This window comes from Pelophylax lessonae (genome assembly GCF_965119305.1).
Source record: "Pelophylax lessonae genome assembly, chromosome: 1".
Taxonomy (NCBI): domain Eukaryota; kingdom Metazoa; phylum Chordata; class Amphibia; order Anura; family Ranidae; genus Pelophylax; species Pelophylax lessonae.
Window position 1 is genome coordinate 783,209,246 of NC_138768.1, and position 20,907 is coordinate 783,230,152.

A 20,907-nucleotide genomic window follows, 5' to 3' on the forward strand; every position below is an offset into this window, starting at 1 on the left:
TGTTACAGCCATACAAGGAAGGAAGAGCGCATGTCAAAGCACTTCATCTAACAGATTAATACATTTTGCCTACTTGTGCAGCACAAAACACAATCTGCTGTATTCTTTGCTAAGCTGTGGGGTCACTCATTGGACTCCAAAGGTTTTTTTTCTTTTAGACTTTAGACAGGAATTTAATATGAAACCTGTCCCCTTGGATTAGTGCCACTTTCTGCAGCAACGGTTTTGAAGTTATTTTATTTTTCCTCTTGTCAGTAGCATACACTCCACACAGGAAGTTAATTCATGTTCATGAAACGTGGCAAAAAGCGGTCTCATTAATTGACTATATGGCTATATTTAGGAGAACAGTTTGATGGAATGGATACGCAAATAATTTGTATGCTTTACATACAGTGGGTACGGAAAGTATTCAGACCCCCTTAAATTTTTCACTCTTTGTTATATTGCAGCCATTTGCTTAAATCATTTAGGTTCATTCTTCTTCCTCATGAATGTACACATAGCACCCCATACTGACCGAAAACACACAGAATTGTTGACATTGTTGCAGATTTATTAAAAAAGAAAAACTGAAATATCACATGGTCCTAAGTATTCAGACCCTTTGCTGTGACACTCATATATTCAACTCAGGTGATTTCCATTTCTTCTGATCATCCTTGAGATGGTTCTACACCTTCATTTGAGTCCAGCTGTGTTTGATTATACTGATTGGACTTGATTAGGAAAGCCACACACCTGTCTATATAAGACCTTCCAGATCACAATGCATGTCAGAGCAAATGAGAATCATGAGGTCAAAAGGAACTGCCTGAAGAGCTCAGAGACAGAATTGTGGCAAGGCACAGATCTGGCCAAGGTTACAGTGGCCTCCATAATCCTCAAATGGAAGACGTTTGGGAAGACCAGAACCCTTCCTAGAGCTGGCCGTCCGGCCAAACTGAGCTATCGGGGGAGAAGAGCCTTGGTGAGAGAGGTAAAGAAGAACCCAAAGATCACTGTGGCTGAGCTCCAGAGATGCAGTCAGGAGATGGGAGAAAGTTGTAAAAAGTCAACCATCACTGCAGCCCTCCACCAGTCGGGGCTTTATGGCAGAGTGGCCCGACGGAAGCCTCTCCTCAGTGTAAGACACATGAAAGCCCGCATGGAGTTTGCTAAAAAACACCTGAAGGACTCCAAGATGGTGAGAAATAAGATTCTCTGGTCTGATGAGACCAAAATAGAACTTTTTGGCCTTAATTCTAAGCGGTATGTGTGGAGAAAACCAGGCACTGCTCATCACCTGTCCAATACAGTCCCAACAGTGAAGCATGGTGGTGGCAGCATCATGCTGTTGCAGTGTTTTTCAGCTGCAGGGACAGGACGACTGGTTGCAATCGAGGGAAAGATGAATGCGGCCAAGTACAGGGATATCCTGGACAAAAACCTTCTCCAGAGTGCTCTGGACCTCAGACTGGGCCGAAGGTTTACCTTCCAACAAAACAATGACCCTAAGCACACAGCTAAAATAACGAAGGAGTGGCTTCACAACAACTCCGTGACTGTTCTTGAATGGCCCAGCCAGAGCCCTGACTTAAACCCAATTGAGCATCTCTGGAGAGACCTAAAAATGGCTGTCCACCAACGTTTACCATCCAACCTGACAGAACTGGAGAGGATCTGCAAGGAGGAATGGCAGAGGATCCCCAAATCCAGGTGTGAAAGACTTGTTGCATCTTTCCCAAAAAGACTCCTGGCTGTATTAGATCAAAAGGGGGCTTCTACTAAATACTGAGCAAAGGGTCTGAATACTTAGGACCATGTGATATTTCAGTTTTTCTTTTTGAATAAATCTGCAACAATGTCAACAATTCTGTGTTTTTCTGTCAGTATGGGGTGCTATGTGTACATTCATGAGGAAGAAGAATGAACCTAAATGATTTTAGCAAATGGCTGCAATATAACAAAGAGTGAAAAATTTAAGGGGGTCTGAATACTTTCCGTACCCACTGTATATACATTGCCTTGAAAAGTATTCATACCCCCACATTTTGTCATGTTACCACCAAAAACGTAAATGTATTTTATGTGATAGACCAACACAAAGTGGCACATAGTTGTGAAGTGGAAGGAAAATGATGAATGGTTTTCAAATTTTTTTACAAAGAAATTACTTGGCTGGTATTTATTCAACATGTTTGCTGTGTCCCCCACATGGCTTCTTCCTGCAAACTGCAATGGGACTTCTTATGGCTTTTTTTCAACAATGGCTTTCTTCTTGCTACTCTTCCATAAAGGCCAGATTTGTGGACTGCATGACTAATAGTTATCCTGTGGACAGATTCTCCCACCTGAGCTGTGGATCTCTGCAGCTCCTCCAGAGTCACCATGGGTCCCTTGGCTGCTTCTCTTATCAATGCTCTCCTTGCCCGGTCTGTCAGTTTAAGTGGACGGCCATGTCTTGGTAGGTTTGCAGTTGTGCCATACTTTTTCCATTTTCCGATGATGGATTAAACAGTTGAGATGTTCAAAGCTTGGAATTTTTTTTTTTTTTTTTAATACCTAACCCTGCTTTAAACTTCTCCACACCTTTATCCCTGACCTGTCTGGTGTGTCCCTTGGCCTTCATGATGCTGTTTGTTCACTAAAGTTCTCTAACAAACCTTTGAGGGCTTCACAGAACAGCTATATTTATACTGAGATTAAATTTCGCACAGGCGGACTCTATTTACTAATTAGGTGACTTCTGAAGGCAGATGGTTTTACTAGATTTAAGTTAGGAGCATTAGATTAAAGGGGGCTGAGTACAAATGCACTACACACTTTTCACATATTTGTAAAAAATTTGGAAAACCATTTATCAATTTCCTTCAACTTCACGATTATGTGCCACTTTGTGTTGGTCTATCACATAAAGTCCCAAAAAATACATTTACATTTTTGGTTGTAACATGACAAAAATGTGGAAAATGTTAAGGGGCATGAATACTTACTTTTTCAAGGCACTGTACATACTGGAATCTAGCAAATCAGCATTCTAATATTAATCAATTGCTTACGTATGTATTCAGGTTGTTACATAGTTGGTGAGGTTGAAAAAAGACACAAGTCTATCCAGTTAAACCTATGATGAGTGTGTGTATAAGTGTTTATGTCAATAGTACAAAGTATACCCCTGTATGATAGATCAATAAATTGTTATGTTACGTTTAATTTAATTTGTGTGTTGGTGATGTGCTTTTTTTTTAAAGCCCCATGGGCAAACAAATCATCTTTTGTAATTGTTAAATAAGGATGGAGGTGCATCCTTATGTGCATCATAGCACAACAAAATTTGCTGTATGGCCAGCTTCACTCTGTTTCCATCTAATACTACCAAACCAGACAGCAGCACTTTGTTTTAAATACAAGCCTACTTTTAGGTAAAGGACTATAGACAAAGCTATTTTGGCTATACTTCTCCTGGGGCGCACAGGAGTATAGGTTTTTTCTGCACTTCTGTGACTCATTTTCAGCCGACAGCGGGCTAAAAACCACTATTGATGGATGTCACTCAGCGGGTCCAGGCTATGGATCCATCCCGATTTAACCTGCTGGTCCTGTCGCCTTCACAGCCCTGGAACAGGGAGCTGGTGAATTAGAGTCACCGGCTCTTTGCGCAGTAAGACTAAAATGTGAGCGAACAGCGATCAAAGATCTTAGAAATGGCAGGGGACAGATGCAGCATCAGATCGATGCTGCATCCACCTAGGGGAGTATAAATGTTTATTTTTAAAAAAACCCATACTTCTTTTTTAACTGATAGTTTTTACATGTGTTCATACCACACATATTGAAGCATGCCACATTACCTTACCAATCAGATTGATGGGCAACTTTAGTGTTGCAGCAGTTAATATTGCAGAAGAGATAGTAGCAGCTCCACCCATATCTGCTCTCATTGCATCCATTCCTGATGACGGCTTTATAGAAATCCCACCACTAAAAGAAATAAAAAGAGAAATAAGATGGGATATAAAAAGAAATGGTAAGGGTTATACAAAAATGTAATACCAACATAAATAAGGAAAATATTATAAAACCAGAATACATTTCTTTTACATATGCTATGTTCCATCCTATGTCCAACTGCACATATGTGCCAAGGTAGATAAACATGCTAGTCTATGTGCAATTGTAAAGAAGGGTAATCAAGATCAAGAAGTATTTTGAACAAGGGAGTTACCAAACATTGAAATTACAAAAGTTGGGGAAATATGAAACCAATGGATATCATGTATGGGCAAAACTGCAAAGATGCAGCTACTCCGGTTTATTTTTCTTAATCACAGGAACCTTCTCTTGCTACCAGAACAGAAATAATAGTGCTCACTATGTGCCAGTGTATAGCTACCATTTACAGCTAAAATGGCAAGCTGCAGTACCTAACTTACCAGCAGGAGGCATCACTGAATCAGTTACCAGAATGGGCCCCTACTTTTGTATGCAGCATATTGTTTTCAATGGCAATCCTAATAAATAGTTGTTTTCTTCCAAACAATCTGGGACATGACCAGAAAAATGTTTTTTTTTTTAATTTAAAGTTACATAACATTCAGTAGAAGTTAAATTGCCTGCATATAGCATTTCATAGATCAGTTTCAGAGACAACAAAACATTTAACTCCAACAATCTATTCAGTTTCAGCACCTGTCAAAAGTGACTCCCTTCCCAACAAATACCAGGGGTGCCTCCTTAGGGTCAGGGCTGCCATTATAGTGGATTTCCAACAGCACTGGAGGTTCATCAGACCCTTTGGCCACACTTAAAAATGCTCCCATCTGTTGCTCTTCTATCCATTGCTTTGACCTAGGAAGAAATATTAAAAACATTACATCATTTTTTTTCTCCGTTATGATCAAAACTTTTTTAGAATTAGTAATAAAGCAAACAACAAACATTTACATGTAATAGTGAGATTGCACAGTGCTAAAAAAATAAACTATAGTGGAGTATTGATGGACCTAGTATAGGAAAAAAAAGAATTGCTTTGCCCATATCGATTCTTAGCCACTTCAGCCCCGGAAGGTTTTACCCCCATAATGACCAGGTAATTTTTGTGATACGGCACTGCATTAATTTAACGGAAAATTGCGCGGTCGTGCGACGCTGTACCCAAATACAATTGATGTCCTTTTTTTCCCACAAATAGAGCTTTCTTTTGGTGATATTTGATCACCTCTGCCGTTTTTAGATTTTGGGCTATAAACAAAAATAGAGCGACAATTTTGAAAAAAAAAAAGCCATATTTTTTTACTTTCTGCTATAAAACTTTCCCAATAAAATTTTTTTAAAAATGTTATTAAGTTAGGCCAATTTGTATTCTACTACATATTTTTGGTAAATATGTAAACATATTACGGGATAGATTTTTGGACTTTTTATTTATTTTTTTATTAGTAACGGCGATCAGCGGTTCTTAGCAGGACTGCGACATTGCGGCAGACAGATCGGACCCTTAACTGACATTTTTGACACTTTTTGGGGACCAGTGACATTACAGTAATCAGTGCTAAATATTATGCATAGTCTCTGTATAAATGACACTGGCACGGAAGGGGTTAATACTGGGGTGATCAAAGGGGTTAAATGTATGCCTAAAGTGCTTGCTCACTGTGTGTGTGTGTGGGGGGGGGGGGGGGGGGTCTGTGACAGGCACAGAAAGGTCGCAGTTTCAGCTCAGTTAAAACCTCTGATCTCTCTCTGCCTGTCTGACAGAAGATCTGCCTGCTTTGTTTACATAAGCAGGGGTGTCTTCGGTTAGTTTCCCTGACAATTGCTGGAGGGCAGCATTAATCGCCGCCGCTCCTCCCGCGGCCCACCTCCCGCTGTGTCTAAACACAGACACACACACATTGTGCAAGCGTTCCTTTCTGGTACCAGTAAAGTCCCATCTGGTTAGGTTTTTTCTTTTTGCACAAATTACAAGGGATGTAGTACCGCTTTAACCTCCCTGGCGGTATGATTCTTTTGGATTTTAGGTGCTGAAAGCGGTACCATTATTTTAGGTGCTGAAAGCATGTAATTCTTGTGAATGAGCAGCCCAAACCAACTGTATACATTTATTATACATATTATATATATATATATATATATATATATGTATGTATACATATATTATGTATACATATATTATATATATATATATACGTATATATATATATATATATATATATATATATATATATATATAATGTATACAGTTGGTTTGGGCTGCTCATTCACAAGAATTACGTGTATATATATATATATACATACGTGTGTGTATATATATATATATATATATATATATATATATATATATACATATATATGTATGTATATATATATATATATATATATAATATGTGTGTGTGTATATATATATATATATATATATATATATATATATATATATATATGTATATGTGTATATATATACGTATATATATACTGTATATATATGTATATATATATATATATACTGTATATATATGTATATATATATATATATATATACATATATTTACATAAAAAGTACAGTAAAACTGCAGGAAAGGGCACTGGGGGGTAATGTAATGTGATTTTATTTTATTTTGAACGATATCAGTGTGTTTGGTGCATTTTACATTCGAATTTGCCGCCGGTTCCACCCCCCGGCGGACGTCACGTCGCCGGAGACGGAAGCCGGGGCTCGCAGACGATCGGGAGAGAGCTCCGCCGCCGCACACCGCTCGCAGACATCGCTGGATCCCGGAGAAAAGGTAAGTAAAACCTCCTCCAGCATCCAGCGATCTTCCTAGCGCTACCCCGAGTGTGACTCGGGGTTACCGCTTTTGGCACTAAAATCTTACCCCGAGTCACACTCGGGAATACCGCTAGGAAGGTTAAAGAGTCAAAAACCCTTTTTTTGTAAAACTGGAGAGTGCAAAACTTGGTGCCGCTGTGCATGGTAACCAATCAGCTTCTAACTTCAGCTTTTTCATTTAACCACTTCCCGACTGACCACTGAGTATTTACGTCAGTACTTTGATGTTAGGAAGCGGGGTTATGGCAGTTAGCTGCCATAACCCTGGTATTTTTTTTTTTTTACAGAGCAGACAATCTGGAATCTGATAAAAGTGGTCCCGGCAGCGGATTTACCACTGGATCACTTTTATGGGCAGCGGGAGAGGACATGTCATGCTTATTTCTAATACAAAGGATGTTTACATTCCTTTGTATGAGGAATAAAAATAGTGATTAAATTTATTTTTATTTTTTTTAAAGGGACACTTTAAAAATAAAAAGGAAAAAAAAATTAGAATTTAAAGCGTCCCATCCCTCCGAGCACAAGCATAGAAATGAACGCATACACAAGTCACGCCCACATTTGCAAACGGTGTTCAAACCACACATGTGAGGTATTGCCGTGATCATTAAAGCGAGAGCAATCATTCTAGCACAAGACCTCCTCTGTAACTCTAAATAGGTAAAAAAATTGAAAGCGTCGCCTATGGAGATTTTTAAGTACTGTGGTTTGTCGCCATTCCATGAGTATGCACAATTTTGAAGTATGACATGTTAGGTATTAATTTACATTATACAAAAAAATTGGGCTAACTTTATTGTTTTCTTATTTTTTTATTAAAAAAAAGGGTATTTTTTTCCAAAAAAATTGCGTATGTATGACTGCTGCGCAAATAAGGTGTGACACATTTTTACAATGATCTCCATTTTATTCTCTAGGGTCTCTGCTAAAAAAAAAAAAAAAAAAATTATATATAATGTTTGGGAGTTCTGAGTAATTTTCTAGCAAAAAATACTGATTTTAAACTTGTAAACAACAAATGTCAGAAATAGGCTCGGTCCTTAAGTGGTTAAGCTTTGAGTAAAAAAAAAAAAAAAAAAAACTTGGAAGCCGATTGCTTTCTATGCAGGACTGCACCAGATTTTGCACTCTCCGTTTTAGTAAATCAATCCCATTGTTCCATGTGACATTACTTTTATATTATGCATAGACACAAAACTTACCTTGTGAAGACCTTCACATTGCCTCCCAACCTTCCCAACTTCTCCTCAAATATCTGAGCAAACTTAGTAGGTGTCATGTAGTTTGCAGGCGCTTCCATCAGATAGCGGGCTAGGTTCTGTCCCTCTGCATAGGACACTCCTTTCTGCCAGGCCTCTGCTTCTTTTTGGCTAAAATAGAAAAATGCAAATCACACTCCTTGATATCAACTTTACTATATACAGAGCTTTTTATGACTGATTTATTTATGGAGTTGTACACTCTACATTGTATTTTTCTGTATTATATTTACATGAACATTATTATGTTTATACGGTCTACGGGACTTATATTTGTACCGTGTGCTTTATTGCATGTGGATGTTAATCTTTCAATAAAGCAATTTATAGTTTTGAATAAAGTAAAAAAAATGAAATTTATTGCCAAGATCTCATTACACGTACTAACTGCAGATTATTTTACAAGTTTTATATCAGGCCAGTATTGGGGGAGATTTACTAAAACTGGAGAACTCAGAATCTGGTGCAGCTGTGCATTGTAGAAATCAGCTTCCAATTTTATCTTGTTCAATTAAGCTTTGACAAAAAAAACTGGAAGCTGATTGGTTTCTTGTCACAGCTGAACCAGATTTTTAGTAAATCAACCCCCTTGTGTCATGACTTTGGCATAGACTACAACTACAAAGGTGTACTAAGCAGTCAAGTAACAGAATAGACAATACCAATTGTGTGTGGTGCAATCTGGCCTACGGTTGATAGAAAAAAAAGTGGTTTCCTTTCCTGACCATTATGAATTACACATAGTATATTAACCACTTCAATACTGGGCACTTTTCCCCCTTCCCGCCCTGGCCAAATTTTCAGCTTTTAGCGCTGTTGCATTTTGAATGACAATTGCGCGGTCATGCAACACTGTACCTAAACCAAATTTTTTGCTACACAAATAAAAAAAAAAAGACCGAAAAGTTTGAAATTTTTTTTTTTTTGTAAATAGATACATTTTTTCCTGCACTGATGAGTACTGATGAGGCCGCACTGACAGGCACTAATGAGGAGGCACTGATGGGGTGGCACTGATAGGCAGCACTGATATGCAGCATTGGTGGGTACTGATAGGCAGCACTGATGGGCACTGATAGGCGGCACTGGTGGGAAGCACTGATAGATGGCATGGGGCTCAGCACTGATGGGTAGGGCACCACTGGCAGGCTCCCAGAGCCCTGATTGCCATCCCTGGTGGCCATGCTGGGCATCCCTGAGATCATGGGTGAGCATCCCTGGGGTCATGGGTGGGCATCCCTGGTGGTTCTAGTGGCACGAACTGAGGAAAGCCGATTAACGGCTCTTCCTGTTTACTATGTCACCAGCTGTGATTGGACACAGCTGGTCACATGGTAAAGAGCCTACATCAGTAGGCTCTTTACCGAGATCAGAGATGCAGTGTTTTTGAGTGACACACCGCAGCACCGATCGCCACTCTGCGCGCTCCCCGAGGGAGCGCAAATCGCATTATCCTGCGCGGTGTCATATGACGGCCGGTCAGGATGATGTAACCACCTTCCCGCCATCAATTGCCTATAGGATGGGCGGGAAGTGGTTAAAGACAAACTGCTATTTTTTTTAAAAATTTTTAGCTAACATACACAAATATAGTTATAATGCTAGGGGAGCATCTGTTTACTAATAGGAAAGTAATAAATATTAGCTACAATTTCAAGATACCTCCTAAGAGAAATTCATTTCAGCCATGTGCCAAACCAAAGAGGGTTAAATCTGATAATGGTCTCTGAATCACAAAACATTCAGGCCATCTCTATTGTTAAAGCTCAACTCCAGGAAACTTGAAATCTCCCCTGCAGTAGGGATGCCCCTGCACTGTGAGGGTTAACTGCTTTTTATATTCTAGGGTAGAGTAAAATCACCTGATCCTCCACTCCCCCATACACTGGCAATGGACTGTCCCTCACCATCATCATGTACAATGCAGGGCTATAGACCCTGCATAGATCTTCAAAATATCAGGACTTTAGACTACTGGAGTATGGGGGAGAAGGCACTTCAGGGACCATTCAAGTAGTGCAGAGGAATGGAAGATTTGGTAAGTAAATTTTCTTTTATATGTCCTCTAGATCTAAACAACTAGTTAACCCTTGCAGTTTGGTCACAGCCCCACTGTTAGGCTTGATTCACACCTATGCAGTTTGCTTTTGATCGGTTTCTGTAGTACTTTTTGCACATGGGTTTTTTACGCGCCTTTCACATTTTTTTTTTTGCGTTTTGTATTTTTTGCCCAATTTGTAGATGGGAAAATTAAAAAACGCAAATCGCTCTAGATGCTTCTCTACTGAACCAAAAACTTACTTTTTGCGTTTAAAAAAGTCCATGACCCTTTACAAATACGTAGCAGTTGAAAAAAGCTTAGATGTGAATGTGTCCCATAGGAAACCATGTTAAATATACTTTAGTGCGTTCCTGCAAAAAACACTAAAAAACGCATAGGTGTGAACCAGGCCTAAGGGAGAATCTTCAACTTTCCCAGAGTTGAGCTTTAAGGATAGCCAACTTATGTGTGAGTGTCTGAGAACCCTCCAATGGAAGGAAAATAGTTGCACCCGCTCTGATAAATATATAGCTTGAGTGACTGACAAGAGGCTCTGCTATTCGAGAGCATTATGCCCCATACACACGTGCAGATTATCTGCAGACTTAAGCCCCGTACACACGTACCGATGGTCGGCATACAAATGTTCTTCTTTTCTCCCCGGGATGTCGGTGTCTGTTGAAAAGTGCAAAGACAGCACAAGGACAGCACAAGAATTTTGTCTGCAGACTTCAGCTGACTGCAGAAGTGATGTCATGTAATGGTTAACTTTCCCTGTGTTTTTAATTTTCTGAGCATGCCCAGTCTTGCAAATCTGCGGTCTGTCGGCCGAATTGTGTACTGACAGGCGAACAATCGTCCGTTCTGGTGTCGGCATACAAAAATTTTCATGTTTGCAAGAAAGACTCTTGTCCGCGGATTGTGCGCAGACAGATGTCGGAGGCACCATACTAACACGCGTACAATCGGCAGATCCTTCGTCCACCGACGTTTGTATGCCGACGATCGGTACGTGTGTACGGGCCTTTACCTTTTTTATGTAGTGCAAGGGCCTGCCGGATTGCATACAAATTGAAAGTGTTTAGGTTTGACCTCATATTATATGGTTTTGGTAAGTCTGCAGACAAAAGTCTGCAGATAATCTGCACGTATGTACGGGGCATTAGACTTCTACCAGATGCGTAAAAGGAGACAGCTAATAGATTCATGTAGTTGATAGAACGTCAGATTCACAGGCACACAGCTTTACATTTATCCACATGTAGAGGTCATTTTTTTAAATCTTAACAGAATTATCTTTGTGGTCACTTTGCTATAAAACATTGATTTAACAAGTATTCCATTATACCTCCCATACGGCCTTGTAGAAACAAGTTTCTTCTTTTTCTTCTTAAGCTCATCATATTCAAACAGCCCGAGGAGGGCACCTTCTGCTGCTGCCTGGGCATCTCCACAAGGGTCCACCTCCACTTGTTCAATTTCCATATCCTGCAGCTGTCTGCAGGCCACTGCACAACAAATCATAGAACAAAAACACATTCCAGCATAAGGAGTTCATTTCATTAGTATATTATACCTCTGTTTTATGTGTGCGCTTATTGAGAATGACGTTTAGATCAATTTGACATTTCTCATTTTAAAAAAGTGAATAAAAGTTCTGGCTGTATATGTTCGCCAAGAGTGCATTCACACCACACAGCGCACGTTATTATGCTTATAATGCATGCACTGGTATGAAATATGAAGGCAAGCTAAAATGTATTCTTAACCACTTCAGCCCTGGAAGGTTTTACCCCCTTCCTGACCAGGCCCTGTTTTGCGATTAGGCACTGCGTTATTTTAACAGAAAATTGCGCAGTCGTGCGACGCTGTACCCAAACGAAATTTACGTCCTTTTTTTCCCCACAAATAGAGCTTTCTTTTGGTGGCATTTGATCACCTGTGCGATTTTTATTTTTTGTGCTATAAACAAAAAAAGAGCGACAATTGTGAAAAAAAAAAACAATATATTTTTCACATTCTGCTATAGGATATTCCCAAAAATAAAATACATTTTTTTTTTTTAATTTTAGGCCAATTTTGTTTTCGGCTACATATTTTTGGTAAAAGAAAAAAATTGCAATAAGCGTATTTTGATTGGTTTGCGCAAAAGTTATCGCATCTACTAACTACGGGAAAGATTTATGTAATTTTTATTTAATTTTTTTTTACTAGCAATGGCGGCAATCTCCGATGTTTAGCAGGACTGCGATATTGCGGTGGACAGATCGGAACCCTAACTGACATTTTTGGCACTTTTGGAGGGACCAGTGACATTACTACAATAATCAGTGCTAAAAATATGCACTGTTACTGTAAAAATGCCATTGGCGAGGAAGGGGTTAACCCTGTGGGTGATCAAAGGGGTTAAATTTATGCCTAATATGCTTACTGACTGTGGGGGGGGGGGGGTTCTGTGACAGGCACAGACAGATCGGGGGTTAGAGCTTAGCTGAAATGACTGATCTGTCCCTGTCTGTCTCATAGAAGATCCGCCTGCATTGTTTACATAAGCAGGCGGGTCTTCTCTGGGTTTCCCGGACGATCGCGTGAGTAAGGCGGCAATTGCCGCCTCTCCTCCCGCGGCCCGCCTCCCGCTGTGTCTAAATGTGCTGCCAAAACCACATGCACTCCAGTCACATAGTACTACGTGACCGGACGCAGCCGAGCCGCCCTGCCGCAGTAATATTACGGTTGGCTGTAGGCAAGTGGCTAAACTGCATTGCAGTGCTCATTTTCACAATTTACGGTATGTGATTCCTATGTGCTCCAGCATGTTGTGATGTCTTACAGCACGTCAGATTGCGGTGAGAACTGAGGCTATAGGATATAAGCTAAATTACCCTGTCCTTGCGTGCTAAGCCTAAGCCTGCTCCCACTCCCATTCTAAGCCTATTCTATCTACCCTGTAAAAGGAAAGAAGCCTATACTTACCAATTCTGACGTTGCTTCTGATCCGGTCACATGATCGGGTCCCAGTGCCAACTTCAGTGTAGAGGAGGGACAACCAACAATGGATGCCCTATAGGAAGCCTATCGGTGACGTAATCACCCAGGTTCTGCAGCGGTTGTCAGCAATCTCTCCTCTACACTGAAGCCACCGCTGAAGAGATCATGTGACGAGGCTGTCTCTCGTGTTCAGAATAGGTAAGTATAGACATCTTTCCTTTTACAGGGTAAATAGAATAGGCTTAGAATGAGGGGTGACAGTAGGTCTATGCTGGCCATACACTATATGAAAAATCGGCCAAAATTTGGTCATTTGGACAGTTCTTTTGGACAGTTAATGGGCACGAATCGGTAGTGATGTTTTTGAGACTAAAAAACGAAGGACAATTTTGGAAATTTTCTACAGAACGAACGATAAATTGAAAGGTTAATGTGTTTCTCGCCCAAACTGTTTGCACTAGGTATATGTGATAAAACAAACAAAAAACGGGTTCATTTTTGTCCATTGAACGATTTATCAGTCATTACACGATGGCACGATCGTCTGCTCTCACGACCGAGTGTTCGTTTTTCAAAAATTAGTTTGAACGATTTTTCGTATAGTGTATGGCCAGCATTAAGCTTAGTTAGGTTTTAACTGGAATTACACTTGAACGTGTTTTTGCAGAGTCCTTGTTTCCACTATCAGTCACAGTAAGGCAAGGTTCACACCGCACCACAACAAGACCAGATGCCAAACCAAAGACCATTACCTGACACTGCAGTTCTGATGTTCTCCTTCCTCTCATTCCAAATCTCATGTTGATTAAAGCCAGCAGATTCTTTACCCAGTCCAACCACTACAACACTGGGAAATTCCTGAAAGAAACAAAGTTTTTCTCTAGCGTATATATATATATATATATATATATATATATATATATATATATATAACGCAAAAAAAACTCCACCTGAGAAGAGCACTGCGGCAGTGGATTGAGGAATACGGTCACTATCGCAGCCTTTTCCTCTACCCCCTATAGTTAACAAGAATTTAAAGTGGAGTTCCGGCCTCAAATACCTTTTTCTTTTTTAACTAAAAATACCCCTATAATACTAATCTATCGCCCTTTACAGAACCGCTATTCTCATACTTACAAGGTGTACAGTATTGGATTTTAGTCAAAATCTTACTTTTAAAAACGCTGTCTGGGCGTGGCCATCTTGGATGTTGGCATCTGAAGCCGCAGTGTAATCTGCTGTGTCCTTCTTCCTGATTCCAGGAAGTGTTTTGGGAGTTCTTCCTGATTCCAGCCTCCTGGGAGTGATGACAAACAGCTCCCAGGATGCAATGCAAAGGCGGAAGTGATGTCGGTGGCCGTGGCCACAGAGGGGGGAGAAGGAGGAAGTACAATTAAAAATGCCCTGAAAATAAGGTAAGGGACCCCCAAATAAAATTGAAAATGCCCAATTGTTGATCAGCATAGCGAGAACTCCAGGAATCACTAAAGATTTCAAAATAGGCCGGAACTCCACTATAACACGTGCACCCTTGGAATGTGTGTGTGTGTGTTGGGGGGAGGGTCACTGCAAGAGGGGCCCCTAGGCAACTGCCCTTCATGCCCATTCGGTAAGATGGCCCTGGGTAGCATTACTAACCACCAAGCCACTATTTCCATTAAAAACAAGGAATAGTAGTATAAATATTTTATGATTATTAAAATCAAAATTTGACCCTTAAGGCCTCTTTCACACGGCCGCTCCGTATGTCCGTATATCACCCCATCTGTTTGCGGGTGATATACGGACATAATGCAAGTCAATGGGATTGCAGATGTCAGTGGATGACCATCCGCTGACATCCGATTTGTGTCCTTTCAGTTCTGTTCCGTTTTTTGGAACGGAAGAGAACCCTATTTTTCTTCCGTTTAAAAAACGGAACTGATGCAAAATCGGATGTCAGCGGTGTCATCCGCTGACATCCGCAATCCCCATAGACATACATTATGTCCGTATATCATCCACAAATGGATGGGATGATATGCGGACATACGGAGCGGATGACACAAGTGTCATCCGTGTCCGTGAAAAAAAAAAATGTGCCGGAGCGGAAGAAAAAAAAAAAAAAAAAAAAATCGGAGCGGCCGTGTGAAAGAGGCCTTAGATTGTAAGTTTTGACACATTTTACAATGAAATTCTCCCTTCGAAAAGAATACCTCATGTAAACCATAAAATATCCGGGATTTGCCTTTCTTGAGCGAAGGTCCAGATCTGCAGGTGAAACAAGACAACATACCAGTTTATTTTTGCCAGACTTCAGTGACCTTTTCAAAGCCATAAAGCACAGATAATGGTACCAGAAAAGATACATTACCTCGTCAGCTGATCTCTCAGCTTCCCAGACACAATGCTATCAAACCTGTCCCCTGCCTGAGTGAGGACCACGTTTTCTTCCTCCTTATTTTTTTCATACACACCCAACACAAGACCCTGAAAAAAAGAAATATATTTGATGTGTCTTACAATTGCATACAGCTGTATATAAACTGAAGTTTATTTTTTGGTCATTAGCATTTGGGTTGAGTTTTTTGCAATGGTTAAAGCAGCAAATTGTTTACAATAGTATTCTTTGCACATATATGATGACACAGATTGGCTACATTGGCTCTGAACTAAATTACCGGAAAGCTGATAGAGACAACAATGAATGTATTAACCAATTGAGCTCCGAAAGGTTTTACCCCCTTCATGACCAGAGCATTTTTTTACTGATCAGAACTGTGCTACTTTACCAGCAATTGTTCAATCATGCAACTCTGTACACAAATTATATTTTTTCCACACAAATAGAGCTTTCTTTTGGTGGAATTTGATCACCACTAGGTATTTTATTATATAAACAAAAAAGACCAGAACTTTTGAAAAAAAATATATTTTCTCATTTCTGTTATAAAACATATGCAATAAAAGAATTTCAAAAAATCTAATTTCTCCATAAATTGAGGTCAAAACATATTCTGCTACATGCCTTTGGTAAAACAAAAATATAAGGATCCCAATAAGTGTATATTAATTGGTTTGTGTGACAGTTATAGCGTCTACAAAATTATGGTATATATACTGGAATTTACGCAGCTATAGATGCTATACTGTAATGGTGGTGATCAGAAACTTATAGTGGAACTTTGATAGGGTGGCGGGCTATCTGGCGCTAACAGTCACTATCTGGGAGGGTCACTAACTGATACTGATGACGCTAGTGACACTAATACAGTGATAATACTGTACACTGACACTGTACTAAAGACACTGGCAGGCAGAGAAGGGGTTAACATCTAGGGGCAATTAAGGATTATTTGTGTGCCTAACAGTGTGCCTAACAGTGTGCAATGTGTGCTGCTTTTACTTTACTATTTGGCTGTATTTTCTCCATGCTTTTCAGGGAGAAGAAACAGCCAGATTGTGGTTCCTATGCACACAGAAATCTGCTGCCAAACTCGTGCTGTGTCCAATAAGAGAACAGGTTGGGTGGCAAGGCCTGACGTACAGGTATGTGATTGTGCCTGTACATGCCGCCTAACTGCAATATATTTAAGCCTAGTGCACACGGGCCGAATGTCGGGCGGCATCCGCCAGTTCAATAGAAACCAGCCGACAAATGGCCGTGTCTAAGGGCCATGACCAAGAACCGACTCCTGGTCGGCACTCTCAACCAAAGGCTGAGAGTGCTGCCCTCGTCAGAACACAATAGAACAGCAGAGGAGATAACTGTACTAACATCAGATTGTTAGTACAGCGGCTCTGACCTGAGCTGTCTTTTTTTTTTTTTTTCATTCAACCTGCTGGGTTGAATAATAAAAAAAAAAAAAGCTAGTAGGGTCTACGTGGCTTTACTGTGAGCAGTCGGTTAATTAAAGGAATTTATATGCAAATTATTTATTTACAGAATACTTTGCATCATGTACAATATAACGCTGGACACACATTTGATAAAGTTTGGCCGACCCAGCAAAATTTCAATCAGTTTGTGGCATCCCCTACTCGGGGAAAATAAAAAAAAGAAGGACATCATGTACAGCCATCCTAAGGCTCCTTTCACACGGGCATTGTTCTGTTTGTTTCATCAGTTAGTCACGTTTTTTTTTTTTTTTTAAAGAAAAATGGATTCAGTTTTTGACATCCATTACCAATGCAAAAACAGACTGTTTGTCCATTTACATCCATTTTTCTCTATTCCGTTTTTTTTTTAAATGGAAGAAAATTAAGACTTTCTTCCATTTCACAAAACAGATGTTAATGGAGTCGGAAGACAGCCAATGATCATCTGCTGATCCAAAGAAATACATTGGTGTCCGTTTTTCCATCTGTCAATGAATGAATAAAAAACAGAAAGACAGAATGCCCGTGTGAAAGGGGTCTTATGCTGGCCATACACTAGCCAAAAGATCGTTTGAAAATCTGTCATTTGGTCCGATTGTTTGTTTTTCGTCCAGTTAATGGGCACAAATAGAAAATAGTTTTTAACTCTTCAGAGCCCAAAAATCGAAGGTACAGTTTTGAAAATCTGCTGGCCGAACGATAAATTGAAAGGTCAATGCGTTTCTCGGCCGAACTGTTTGCACTAGGTATATGTGACAAACTGAACGAATAACTGATTAATTTATGTCCATTGAACAATTTATTGTTCGAAATTCGGTCATTACATGACGGCACGATTGTCTGCTCTCACGGCCGATTTTTCGTTTTTCGAAAAGGAGTTCGCCTGATATTTCGGCTAGTGTATGGCCAGCTTTAGACATGAGGCAGTATCATGCTACTGCACAATAGTCTGCATTGCATTCTGCACTGAAGAGTCATACAGAAATCATCATTTTCCAATGTCAATAATAGCATTATTATCAAGATGGGTAAGTACATTCTTTCATACTAAATCAATGTGCCCTAGGTAGTATCCAGAGTGCACTATAAATATGTGTATTAAATCCCAAAGCTGGAAATTTTTTAGAGATCCCTTGCAGTGGGGCAGCGCCTGAAAGAGACCTATTTTGTGAGCAGTTGTACCTACTATTCCTAATGTCTGCGGTTTGTTTTATGAATGTTTACGTACTTACGGACAAAATGAATACTGAGCATAATAAGGTTTGGCCCTCCACAACAGTCCCAGTTTCTCATGTGGCACTCTGGGGAAAATGATTTGCCCAGCCCTGCTCTGAAGACTCCTATTCCATCTGTATAGCAGCAAAGTGCCACCTACTGAATAGAGGAAAATCTGCACCTGACTACAGCTACGTCATAGATCAAGGGGGGGGTCGGCAAACTATGGCCTTACAGTTGTTCAGGAACTACAATTCCCATCATGCCTAGTCATGTCTGTGACTGTCAGAGTTTTACAATGCCTCATGGGACATGTAGTTCCACATCAGCTGGAGGGCCGTAGTTATGAGATCCCTGTCATAGATACACATTCTAGAGCCAATTTAGTGCTGGTTCACATTTGTGCGATGCGGGAACGCTGTGAATATACAGTGTGTTCCCGCATCGCATTCGCACCCCTGGCAGTTCACACTGCCATATGCGATACGCTGGGGGTGTCAATTAAAAGTTAACGACGCCACCAGATCAGATCGCATATCGCAGTGCGATCTGTAAGTTTGCACAGAATCGGATCGCACTAGTGTGAACCACCATGCGATCTGATTCTGCTGCGGACCAAAAAAAAGGGTCCTGTGCATGTTGGGTGCGATTACGGTGCAAATTCAGCCATACAAACTGTATGGCTGAATTTGCAACGCACAGAGATCGCATGTGATTTTAGGGGCAGTACGCTCCTAATCATATGCGATGTCTGTGATTGCAGAAATGTGAACCGGCACTTTGACAATTGACCCACCCACAAGTGGGGGGGGGACTGGCACAAGCACAGGGAGAACATGCAAATATCAAGCAGATTGCATCCTATTTGAGGGGGATCAGATAACCCTAGTACTACAAGGCAGAACGTGAACAACTAAGCCACTGTGCTGTCACAACAACTATCCCCAGGGATTGTAAAAACAATACATTTTTGGAAATTAGGTGAAAATTCCCACTACAGACATTCCTTGATAAGGTTCAGAAGTGGCGGGTGCTGCAGCAACATTCAGCTGGAGACATCACAGGTCAATGTACTTAGCTGCCAGCACACCATGTATCATAGAGTACCCGCCAAAGGTTTTACTGAAGAATAATCACATCACAATGTACAAAGTGCAACATTTCGGAGCCGCACAGAACCCCTTCATCAGGTATGGGATTCATCATTTGCCCATCGAAGGGATCCTGCACAGATCTAAAACATTGCACTTAGTCCATTGTGATGTGATTTTTACTTAACAAAACTTTTCATGGGTAATCGATGATCCGTGGTGTGCCGGCCAATGTGTACATTGATTTGGAAAATTAGGACACATGATATAGTGATTATATAGTGGAGCCGGTGTTGTGCCGAAACTGGGCCGAGTGCCAGGGGAAACCGGTTTTCTTGGGGAAATCATTTTCAGCACAACACTGGATTTGGACCTCATCCCACAATGCTGATCTATGTAGTAATCCAAGACCCAGCAATCCAACACCAGCTAGAACCTGATCTATCTCCCTGCATGAGTATGTTACCATGGAGGAGGATAGCAGCTTCTGTCTGCAGGCACATAATAATAATACATGTGTGGTGTAAACTGTACATTTATTACACAGCCAGACACAGGAAATGGGGGGGGGGGGTCCATGAGAGGGGCTCACCTTCCTGCCAGTGTTGTAGTGCTGAGCTGACAGTGACAGGGACCGGCAGCTGCCGTAATGAAGACTCCTCTGCAGGACACATCTGATCGGATGCAGCATGATGTCTGCCAGGACCTGTCACTGCACAGCTCGTGCCCTCTAACATGTGACTGGAGGCGCACAGTGATGACACGCTGCAGTGCCCGTCCACTGACCTATCACAGGAAAGATCCCAAACCCCTCCCTTCCATCACAAACCTTCTTCTACAGGTGTCTATTATTATACCTCACGTCTGCCACCTAGCGGTACTGTACAGAATGGTCATTAGCAGGATAAGAAGTCATGTATTGTACAAGGCACAGAGGATCTGAGAAGTACAGAAATCCACAGCAACCAATCAGAGACCATCTGTTTGACTGTACATCTCTAAAAGCAGGGTTCTATGTTCTTCTTGTATTATTTATTTTTAAGTTTGTAATTGACATCTTTTGATTATTTTATATCCAGCTCTGTATGGTAGTGGAGGTCAGTGAGAAGCAGGCATGTTGGAACTGTGATCCAATCCCACGTGTGTGTGAGCCTGCCAAGGAGCTGTCATCTTTATGGGCCAAACATCTGCAGCCGGGACATTCCCCACCCTACAGCTGCATGTATATATAGTGGATGTATACATCAATCAGCCATGACTTTATGAGCACCCACCTGATATAGGATAAGTCCCCCTTTTGATCAAGGCCATAGATAATTTGTTTGTTCTGGGGGTGGGGTTCAGCAGCAGGTACTAAGTAAAAGTATTTTTAAAGAAAACCAATTACACCACATTCAAAAAAATTGGAAAAAGGAAAACCTATGTGTTGCTAATGGTAAGCAATCACATTCTTAAAGCGGAGTTCCAGCCTAAACACACACTCACCTGTCCCACGGTCCAGCGATGCGCCGTCTTCTCCCTCTCTGCTCTGCGGCGCCGGCATCACTGATGTGGGCACCTGGCTGTGACAGTTTTCGGCTTCACAGCCGGGTACGCACTGTGCATGCGCGAGTTGCGCTATGCGTCGTGATTGGCCGGCAACCT

At 40.9% G+C, this 20,907-nt stretch overlaps 1 protein-coding gene across 1 annotated transcript in view; it reads right to left on the minus strand.

Annotated features, from left to right (window-relative positions):
* The window catches only part of LAP3 (leucine aminopeptidase 3), a 30,068-nt gene extending 10,056 nt beyond the window's left edge, over positions 1 to 20,012 (minus strand). Inside the window, exons 1-8 of the mRNA XM_082275373.1 lie at positions 19,856 to 20,012; positions 15,453 to 15,568; positions 15,295 to 15,349; positions 13,852 to 13,957; positions 11,460 to 11,619; positions 8,014 to 8,181; positions 4,672 to 4,830; positions 3,839 to 3,963 (exon numbers count right to left, since the gene is read on the minus strand). Of these exons, the coding sequence (XP_082131499.1) occupies positions 3,839 to 3,963; positions 4,672 to 4,830; positions 8,014 to 8,181; positions 11,460 to 11,619; positions 13,852 to 13,957; positions 15,295 to 15,349; positions 15,453 to 15,568; positions 19,856 to 19,954 (988 nt within the window). The 5' untranslated portion in view covers positions 19,955 to 20,012. The remainder of the gene's footprint in view (positions 1 to 3,838; positions 3,964 to 4,671; positions 4,831 to 8,013; positions 8,182 to 11,459; positions 11,620 to 13,851; positions 13,958 to 15,294; positions 15,350 to 15,452; positions 15,569 to 19,855) is intronic.
* Between the last annotated feature and the right edge of the window lie 895 nt (positions 20,013 to 20,907).